Here is a 10,253-nt window from a genome sequence, read left to right on the forward strand (position 1 = left end):
TATTTTTGAAAGAGTGCACACACACAAGTGGGGAAGGAGCAGGGGGAGTTGGGGACAGAGTTTCTGAAGTGGGCTCTGTGCTGACAGCAGAGAGCCTGATGCTGGGCTTGAACTCATGAACCGTGAGAATCCTACCCAGACCGAAGTCGACGCTTAACCGACTGAGCCACCCAGGTACCCCTAACTGTACACTCCTTTCTAAGTTTGGATCGGCTCCCAACATTTTATCCTTTGCACTTCCAGTGTTGTGAAATATCTCCCAAGGGTTTTTCAACATGAATTTTGCTGTTACTTTCTCTGGGACATCTTTGTCCTTTTCCTCACTTATGTTAAGTCATCTTCCTGGGCCCTGGAGCTGCGCATCCCATCTGGTGGCGGCAGGAGCAGCAGCCCCACAGTCAGCTGTTTCTTCTCAAACATCATTTAGGTGTGATACGGTTTCCCCTCCAGCATCATCGCTTCTCATTAGCTTGGGGCACTTCTGTCTTGGTTGGCTGGTTCCGTTTTCAGTTATTCATTTTATTTCAGTTATTTATTTATTTAATTTATTTAAAAAAGAGATCTTAATTTTTTTTAATGTTTACCTATTTTTGAGAGAGAGAGACAGACTCCAAGTGAGGGAAGGGCAGAGAGTGGGGGAGACACAGAATCTAAAGCAGGTTCCAGGCTCGGAGCTGTCAGCACAGAGCCTGATGCGGGACCGGAACCCATGAACTGTGAGATCATGACACAAGCTGAAGTCGGACGCTTAACCAGCTGAGCCACCAGGGGACCCAGTTACTCATTTTTAAAAACTGTCTCATGGGTTTGTCACTGGGGACGAGTAGGCAACACAACCACACACATTGGCAGCACTGACGCAGTGACCAAGCACTGACAGTCAGAGTGATGCTTGGCCCCTGGTCGTACATCGTGGACTGAGGTGCTGACAGTTGCGGTTACGCAACAGAGGGAACCTCCCCCTCGAACACGTTGCTGGGTGCCTGGCGCTGCTTCCCTAGCCGCCGTAACTGGAATTCAGGCCCACCGGAAGCATGCAGAGGGAGGAATGCCTGGATGTTTAAAATGGAGGAAGCCGTTTTAATGGAGCTTAAAATGTTCTTCTTACAGGTTAACCTCACTCTACAGATGAAAATAGTAGAGCAAGAAAAAGAAATTGAAGAACTGAAGAAGCAGCTGAGTCTCCTTTCTCAGGACAGAAGGGCTAAGGACGACACAAAGGGTGGGAGTGTGCCCGTCTCGCCTTCATCAGGCTCTGTAAATGTGAACTTGGACTTCTAATCCTTCAGTCAACTGGAATGTAAATTTTTAGTCTTTATTAGGGTATGGATGGTATACTTGTATTTAGTGAACCTGTACAAGACTTATTAAAGTTGTAGAAGTTCCCCCAAACTGCTTTTCCTTAAGGCATCCTTCCACAAGCCAGCATTGTGGACTGAAGCCTTCTCTAAACTAAACCTATTTTCTTACCCTTGTCCTTGTCTATGAGTTCCTGATTTTTAATATCACGGTCTCTCCAGTCTCTGAAAGCAGAGATTTAGACACCGGGCTCAATTTGTTCTCCTTTGAGCTCTGCCTGTCGACCACCAAGCCCTCCTCTGGAACATTCTGCACAGATCTGGGTTTGTGCCTATCCCATCACCGCCCATGCTCAGGCCTGCATGCTCGCTGGACTTGATCGCTGCCGGTCTTCCGTGCCATTGCCACCAGTTAATTACCAGGAAGACGTCTGCGCAGATCACTCCCTGGCTCAGAAGCTCCTGCTGGCTGTCTGCTGCATCTGAGACACAACTTCAGCTTCTTAGCAGCACAGTGTGCATCATCCAGCCTTTCTGTTCCCTTCACCTTCAGCTCGGCATCCTTCCAAAACCACGCCCTTCTTGAGCTTTGTGCCTCTTTCCCCAAATGATCTGAGTGATCTCACGGTAGCTCTGGGATGTGTGTTCCTGTTCTCCTCCCCGCCCTGTTCCCACGGGGCGCTCCTTTGCTCCCACAGGGCCGGCTCCCAGCCAACCTATGTTCCCCAAAGGCAGCCATGGGATATGTTCACTGCATCTCAGAAATGTCTGCCACGTAGCCTGCAGCCATCCTGGTATATTGCACACAATGTTGCTGAGTTTTAAATAAAAGGAAAACCATAAATTATGATACCTTTATTCATTCTAGACAACTGAGCTAAGCAGACTTTGATTTTAGTACAAGTCCTTTACCCCCAACAGGCAGGAAACAGCACCATTCATGAAGTCAGCCTTTGACAGGTACCGAAATTCACTGAAGGAGCTTGAGCGCAGTGTTGAAGGGGGCCAGGTTCTCACACGCCCTCATCCACTTCTGCACGTTGGCCGGCACTGTCATGCTGCCGCCTCCCGTCTGCTGGAGCACGGACCACAGCACCACATCTGCCACAGTGAGTTCATTCCCAACCAGCCAGGGGCTCTTGCCAAGAGCGGAGTTCATGGAGCGGAACACAGCGGCTTTTTCTTTACTGCTTCCCTCTTTTAGCTGAAAAACCGCTATATCTACCCAGCTATCTATGAGGGTTAAATTCACAGCATTCTGCTTCTGGCCAAACAGAGAGAACAGAAACCGGGCGATGTTCCCTTCTCCTTCGATGGGACACATCGTTTGGACGCTGAACTTCATCTGCGTCTTCGGCACTGAAGGGAGAAAAGCACACCATGTAATGGCCATGAGAGGAGCCCTCAGAAGGAAGTGCCTGAACGATGGGGAAGGGGATTTGCCAGTTGCGAACTGGTGGCAAGGGAAAGGGGCTTCAAGATCACGATTTTAGCCTGTCTCCAAAAAGTGCACTTTTCAAGAGAGTTTAAACCGGATGGGTAGAGAACGTAAACTCTCTCGAAAGAGTAAGCGTTTCTGGTATTTGATTATGATGGTTTTCAAGCTAGAAAGGCCCTCAGACCATCTACTCCAGCCCCTGTGCCTAACAATTTGCAGGATGAGGACTGGTCACCAGGAGTCCCACGCGCCATGCTGGGAGCTCCGTCTACCTTCACGAGGGCTCCTTACGGGTGGCTGAGGCGGCGAGGGGGTTCTGGATGAACGGTGCTCACTCCACTACCATATAAACGTAACCAGGAGAGGCAGACATCAGAGGGACGGCGAAGAAAGGACAGCCTGCCACCCTTTCCAGGCTATTTGAAAAGATAACACTGATGTCCCTGTGATACATCTGGAAATGGGAGGTCAAGGTGGCCAAGACTGCCCTTTCTCTCCTGCTCTAGCTGGTCAGACAGGATCCTCCCTAAAACCGCTGTCAGAGACGCTAACCTTCCTAGAGGAAGGAGGACATCTTTGCCTCAAGGTTCATCTGTGCTCCTTTTCTAGAACTACCTGACATGCTTCCTAGACTTTGAGAGAATTTGACCTGATAGCAAGTCATGGTCCTGGCCCCTTAGGAAAGGCACGGTGCACGGCTCAGTCCAGGGCGCGTGAGCCCAGCCCAGGGCCCTCTGCTTACCATTCTTCCAAATTAGAGTAAAACCCAGCTGATACTCGTGACGGGGCTGTTTTTTGGTCTGGTCGCCAAAGCACTTGAGGAGGTTTTCTGGCACACTCTTAACTGCAGAGTGCGTGTGAACGGTGGACAGGACCCTGTAGTGGTCACACAGGAGCCTGTGCAGCACGAGCAGGGACAGGGGAGGGGAGGCAGGGTTCGCGTTGATCACGATGTCTTTCAGCGCCCCGTAATCCTGCGGGAGAAACCCAAACATGAGGAATGTTAACAGCAACTTGATTGTATGTAATTGTACCAGGTGCCGTTCTTAGGGCCTGACCAGGGTTATTTAACTGGGTCCTCGACGCCCACGAAGAAGGTCCTGCTCTCACCCCATCTCACAGCTGAGGAAGCTAGTTCTGGGGGGGTAGATGACCCGCCAGGCCCACAGCTTGGTAAGAAGTGGAGCAGGGACGGGAGCCGACTGCAGCCCCTTCACCTCTGTGCTGCTGGCCCTCGACACTGTGAAATCAGGAAAACAACACATGAAGAATGACACCACTGGGGCAGCAGGGTGGCTCCGTTGGTTGAGCACGTGGCTCATGATTTTGGCTCAGGTTGTGATCTTGCAGTCGGTGGGACTGAGTCCCACATAAGGCTCTGCGCTGACTGTGCAGAGCCTGCTTGGGATTCCCTCTCTCCCTCTCTCTGCCCCTGCCCTGCCTGTGGGCGTGCTCTCAAAATAAATACAGGTAAAAAAAATAGTGGCACTACTATTTGTTCCTAAGTTATTGAAGAAAAAAAAAAACCCCACACACACAATTACTCCATTTACTGAATCTTTCCAACACCAGACCACCTGACAGGACAGTTTCTACGTCAATTTGTGTGTGTTACGTGTCAATAGCAAGTCCCCTGAAAAAGGGCATGGTTCCAAATGTCCTTGGTGATGGCAAGTGGGCAAAGTCTAAAAATCTAGGTGTTAACTGAAGTGCTATGAAGTGCTAAAATGTACTGCTCTTTTAGATGCAGACTTTATGCATTCATTTTAATTTTCTTTTTGAGAGAGAATGGGCACATGTGTGCAGGAGGGGCAGAGAGAGGGAGAGGGAATCCCAAGCAGGCTCCACACCCAGTGCTTTGGAGCCCTAAATGGGGCTCGATTTCATGATCGTGAGATCATGAGCTGAGCTGAAATCAAGGGTCAGAAGTTTAAGCAACTGAGCCACCCAGACGCCCCTCCCTCCTTTTTTATTTTAGAGAGAGTGGGCACAAGCAGGGCAGAGGGAGAGAGAGAGAGATTCTTAAGCAGGCTCCACACAGCACAGAGCCAACCAAATGCAGGGCTCGATCCCATGACCCTGGGATCATAACCTGAGCCAAACTCAAAAGCTGCACACTCAACAGACTGAACCACCTAGGAGGCCCATGTTATAATGAATGAACTCTTACAACACTCTGGAGGCCAAGTTCCTCGGCTTTCTGTACACAGCCTGCCACAATCTGGCCAAGAGTCTTGCCCCTCCTGACCGAAGCCTGTCACGTCAACCTACGATGAATGCGCTGCAATTCTCTGAACAGCATCACTTGACGCTGTGCCTTCTGAGGTAACAAAATTCATCTTATGCACCATGTGCCCTGGGAAGCCTTCCTAGCACCCTGATGCACTGGCACAGCTGTGTGTGATTGCCCACTCACCAACCCGACTGGCTCCCTGAGGAGCCTGGCTGGGTCTCTGGGTGCTCAGTGCAGGCAGACATACCGGATGAGGAAAGAACCCGAGCGCAGAGGTCCTGAGTTACCGGGACGCGCTGCGACCACACCTCCACGTGTTCACGCTTCCCCGAGAGCTCCACGTCTATCACCGATTACAGAGGACGGGATTAGCAGAGGTTCTTGGGACACCCTTTCTGTGCCCTCAATAAACACCACTTTGGAATGAGATTCTTTCTCTGCATATCAGACTGTCACCTAAGCTAGCTAAATCCTGCAGACTGATCACTAAAGGCGGTGTGCGCAACTTAATTCTAAGACCGCAAACTGAATGTAACAAAAGACACTTGACTTGTGAGACTGTGGCTGGGCAGCCGACACTCTGAAGTCCAGGCTGCTGTCAGGGTCAGGATGGACTTACGTGAACCGGAGAAATGCTCAGGTGACCTAAGGTCTGTTTCTCCAGGCTCGGAGGCTGTGAATGACACCCACCTCCGGCCTGCGTCACACGTGGCATGGAATGGCGGGAGCTGTGACCGGACTCCTTTCCTTGCCTAAGGATGTTCCCAGCTCTTCTCCACCGGGTCTGAGAAGTCAAGCAGCTTTAGTGCTTGCTCTGGCTTTGCTCATAGCTCACGAATCTTGTTTTGTGCACAGGCACAATTATTGAGGGGAGGAAAAAAAAAAAAAAAAACATGCTCCTTGTACCCACCTCTGAGAACTAGAAAACCAAAGCTTGAATCACACGAGCACGACTTTCTGGCACTCACAGCAGCCGAGCATGCTGATGTTCTTTAGCTCTCCAGGTGAACTTACCTTTCCAAGCACTGAGTTTAAGTCCAACGTGCTGGTTGAGAAAGCAGCGGGCTCGTCAGCTTGGATTATGTTGGTTACGTCCACGTCTGCGTCTGGTGTCTGAATCATCTTCGAGAGGCCGTCAACCGCAGCTTTCAATTCATAGAGACGTTTTAAAATATCATCTTGGCGGGACTCAAGGGCTTGAAGAGATGGGTCGGACTCTTCCTAAACAAACCAACATCAACACGTTCATCTCTAATGTCACAGCAACGATCATTTACATTTGATCCTTTGTCTTCTGCTGAGTTCCATGAATTCATCAATACCCCCCCACCTCTGAAAAGAATTAGTTCCATGAATTCATCAATACCCCCCCACCTCTGAAAAGAATTAAAATGAAGTAGCAGAATCATCTCATTTTCCAATAGGTCCTGCAAATCAATCCACAAATGTTTCAAAACAAATAAAGAATGTGACTGAAAGCCATTCTGAAATTGTAGGACTATTTCAGGTAATTTAAGAACAGAGGAGAATGATGGATGAACATAAATCTTATTTCTTTATTCTCAGTATCAAATTAGTTCAAAATACTTTGCTTCAACAAACAGAAAAAGATGGGGGGGGGCAATGAGAATGTAACTGAGAAATTTATACAAATAGGAGAGAAAATGGAGAAGCAGGCTCAACACAAAGTGTCACTGGCTTGGAAAGGTATGTCCATGGAGTCAGATGATCTATTCCCCACATCGTTCTTAAGGCAATGCTGGCACTCACTTAGAGTCATCCAGAACTTTTTCACACTAACATCCTTTACTCACTGAATCTTTGCATTCTTCTTGCCTGGTATAGTCACTGCTACACAGTGAGTAACCAGTAACATTCACTGAGGAATAAATCTCAAACCTCTACAGGCTTACTTTAAAAAGCACTAACAATCCTCTCAATAGAGTCACATCGTACAACCTATTTCCAGATTCACGATCTCTCAAAACGGATAATCCATTTTGAGCTGAGAGAAGAGTATGTTAAGCAAGAAGAAAATGCTCGTAACTAGAAAGAATAGTCAATACGGCAGTGACCTTGATGTGACTGTAAACGTGCACTCACAATGTACTGTGTTTTGTGTGCTGGTAAGCCTGATGTTCTCAGGAACTTTTCTTCCTCGCAAAGCCACTCATAACACTGCCCTCGCACAGATCGAGTTCATCACCAGGTGAGGTCCATTTCCTGGAGTTCATCGGCTTCTAAGCTTTCCTCAGCTGTCACTGCCCAAATTGAAGACACCACTTTTTACCTAGCCTGCTTCCACTGGTCACCTTGCTCCCATTGGGGTCACCCTTCCAATCCGTCCCTAAGATGGCAGAGAGATTAAAACAAATGTTGATCCGGTCACCCCACCTCCATGTTAACCTCTTAGGTTCTTTGCCTAAAAAACAAAGCCCTTAAGAAATAGTCTGCATTGGAGCACCTGGGTGGGTCAGTCGGTTGAGCGTCCGACTCCAGCTCAGGTCATGGTCTCAGGCTTCATGAGTTCGAGACCTGCATCAGGCTTACTGCCATCAGTGAAGAGCCCACTTTGGAACCTCTGTCCCTCTCTCTCAAAAATAAACATTAACAAAGAAAGAGACCGAGAAAGCAAGCAAGCCAGCCAGCCTGTCTGACTTGTCCTCTGGGTACTTCTCACATATCACTCCCCCTGGAGCTGTGCTCTACCTATGCTGCCCTTCGGGTCCCTAAAACACACCATGTCCCCACCTACCACAGGGCTCTTATTTATTCTGTTCCCTCTATCTGCAACACTCCCCTCTCTTCTCCTAGACCTTAATCTGCACTTTCTCGCCTCCCCTAGCCTGCCACTCTGGTTTAAGCTCCAACAGCAAAGAAACGTAAGATAATTGGCTTGCGGGTGGAGCAAAGAAGAACAAAGACTTCGGTGTACCAATTAAATAATTAGGGGCTGACTGGAAAGAAGTCTGAATTCAAGATGTGTGACAGGCACGGCAACTCCTGTGTAACGTCCTTGTGTTCTTCAATGATAGTCCTCGAGTGCTCTCCCAGTTTCTTTTAACCAGCCTTATTGGTGCACTGTGTGTGCACAATCGTGCTCCTTTCTACACATGGCAGCAGGGTGTCCCTGACGAGCCAGGGCAGAGAAGCACCTATTGTGTTCGCCGCGCCAGTCAACACACTGAAGACGGTCCGAAGACTGCACGCGTACTGCGGCCTGTGACTGGGAGCCCCACTCAGCTTGATTTCACGCCTCCTGGGGTGAGGAATGAGGAAGTGCTCACAATCTGCTTTACCTGTGCCATTTTGCTGGCCTGTGGCTTGTTTTCCCGCTTGGATTAGCCTGTGACTCGGCATGTCGTGTTTATCCATTTTATTTTAGATGTATTTTAGAAGCGGTTTATTCTTTGTGTTGCTCCCGTTTACCTTGGAGATGCTTAATTTCTTTTTTTTTTTTTTCCAACGTTTTTATTTTTGGGACAGAGAGAGACAGAGCATGAACGAGGGAGGGGCAGAGAAAGAGGGAGACACAGAATCGGAAACAGGCTCCAGGCTCTGAGCCATCAGCCCAGAGCCTGACGCGGGGCTCGAACTCATGGACCGCGAGATCGTGACCTGGCTGAAGTCGGACGCTTAACCGACTGCGCCACCCAGGCGCCCCGGAGATGCTTGATTTCTAATTCTCTGTCTACACTGTTGTCCTGAGCTTAAGAAGTGGGGCTGGCTGGCTTCTAAGTTAGAGGTTCACAGTTAAAAGTCCAAGGAAGTTAAGCAGCACACCAAGAAGAAGAAGAAAAAAAAAAAAGACTTGGTCTCAAATGAGACAGTGGCACTCCCAACTCTGGGTCTGGGTTTTGTTTTTAATTCCCTGCAACTGTCCTGTGTCCAGTGACGGGCATTGGATCATGGTGCTATTTCTGTCCTAGCTCCCTAGTGAGACAACTGTGTCACCATTTTCCAGCTGACCTAACCACCCGCCTTCCAATCTAGGCAGAAGGCTATTAAAACAAATTGAAGGATAACTCTCCCCGGGAGAACAAGTTACCTGTTCACTCATCTTCAGCCAGAATGGAGGGAAGGTGTCTCCTGTTGGAAACCTAAGAAGTGTATCTGCGGCCCATAAAAAAACAAAACAAAAAACACGAAAGGCTTGGGCAGAGGCTTTGGAAAAGAGACCACTAGAATGGCCAGCCCTCAGGAAAAGGCGCTCCACTGATCCAGAAATCTGGAAAACCCGAACTGAAAGGACACCAGGCTCCCGCGGTCCACCAGCCCGCGCTGGGGAGGGTGCCAGCGCCAGGAGCTCCGGGCCCACCGCCGGGGCGCACACGCCGCTTAGGGAGGCGGTGCACCCGGTGCAGGTGCAGGCAGTCCAGTCCCAGGGCGAGCACACACACCCCAGGCCTGCTCGCGAGCGACAGCGGCCGCTGCGGACCCGCTGCCCGCGATCCCGAGGCAAGCCCGCGGGAGGCGGCACGCCAGCGACGCGGCGGCTTGGGGACGCAGGCTTAGGGCGCAGGGACCGCGGAAGTCGGGCCCTGGGGGAGCTGACAACGTTAACCAGGGTGGCGGGGACACCAGGGTTCGCCTAAGGATTCCTCAAAATTAACATTTACGTGCTCCTCACTTTGCTGTGGCCAAAATTTGGTAACAAAAAACCTTAAGTAACCATAAGCGGGAAAAAGAGATACAAGAGGATTAGAGCTTTTAATAGACAAAAGCAGGTACAGAGAACTGGCGGGAGCGCGAAGCCGGGCCTCCACCACTCCAACTTGTCGAATCCAGGGCTCCAGCCGGAGGAGACCCGACCCTTAGCCCCTCACCCCCGACTGACCCGGCCAAGGCGCCTGCGCACTGGGCGGAAGACCCGGGGATGTGACTTCGCGCTTGCGCACTGCAACAGGGTGGAAAACGTACGCACAGGGCGGGTGGGGGCGGGGAGGGACGCGCGCTCCTACCTGCACGTGGCCTGAGTCCGGCGCTGGACTGCCGGTTCTGCCGTGCACGTTGGGGAGCCGGTACATGCAGGTGGGAAGCTCTACATGGAGAGATGCGCTGCCCTCGTGATAGGGCTTTACCTGGTACATCGGCATCGTGGGAACCAAAGGACGGAAAGTGGCAGATGAGGGACACGAACGCTGAGAAACCGTCCGAGACGACGACAGACTGCGGCCACGTCCTTTCCGATCCGGCTGCGGCCTTTCGGGAAAGCGCAGTCCGTATGGTCTAATTGGCCCGCGCCCTCTTACGTCACGGCCTCGACCTTTTACACAACCAATCA

At 50.4% G+C, this 10,253-nt stretch overlaps 2 protein-coding genes across 7 annotated transcripts in view; one reads left to right on the top strand and one right to left on the bottom strand.

Annotated features, from left to right (window-relative positions):
- Positions 1-1,475, top strand: part of EIF2AK1 (eukaryotic translation initiation factor 2 alpha kinase 1) — a 31,946-nt gene extending 30,471 nt beyond the window's left edge. For all 4 annotated transcript variants that reach the window (XM_023246864.2, XM_045048315.1, XM_023246865.2 and 1 more), the window contains one exon: positions 1,111-1,475. In XM_023246864.2, coding sequence (XP_023102632.2) covers positions 1,111-1,281 — 171 coding nt within the window. In that variant the 3' untranslated portion in view covers positions 1,282-1,475. The remainder of the gene's footprint in view (positions 1-1,110) is intronic.
- Positions 1,476-2,138: 663 nt separating this feature from the next.
- Positions 2,139-10,216, bottom strand: AIMP2 (aminoacyl tRNA synthetase complex interacting multifunctional protein 2). Of its 3 annotated transcripts, none has more exons than XM_006941913.3 (4): positions 10,051-10,216; positions 5,984-6,190; positions 3,479-3,710; positions 2,139-2,657 (listed from the first exon to the last, which is right to left on the bottom strand). In XM_006941913.3, the coding sequence occupies exons 1-4, from the start codon at positions 10,063-10,065 to the stop codon at positions 2,269-2,271; spliced, it is 843 nt and encodes a 280-aa protein (XP_006941975.1). In that variant the 5' UTR covers positions 10,066-10,216; the 3' UTR covers positions 2,139-2,268. The 3 variants fall into 3 exon arrangements, with proteins under 3 accessions (XP_006941975.1, XP_003998477.1, XP_019675975.1); XM_003998428.4 differs by having other exon boundaries at positions 9,931-10,216; XM_019820416.3 differs by lacking the exon at positions 10,051-10,216 and adding an exon at positions 9,018-9,789.
- Between the last annotated feature and the right edge of the window lie 37 nt (positions 10,217-10,253).

The sequence above is a fragment of the Felis catus genome, chromosome E3 (genome assembly GCF_018350175.1).
Source record: "Felis catus isolate Fca126 chromosome E3, F.catus_Fca126_mat1.0, whole genome shotgun sequence".
Lineage (NCBI taxonomy): Eukaryota > Metazoa > Chordata > Mammalia > Carnivora > Felidae > Felis > Felis catus.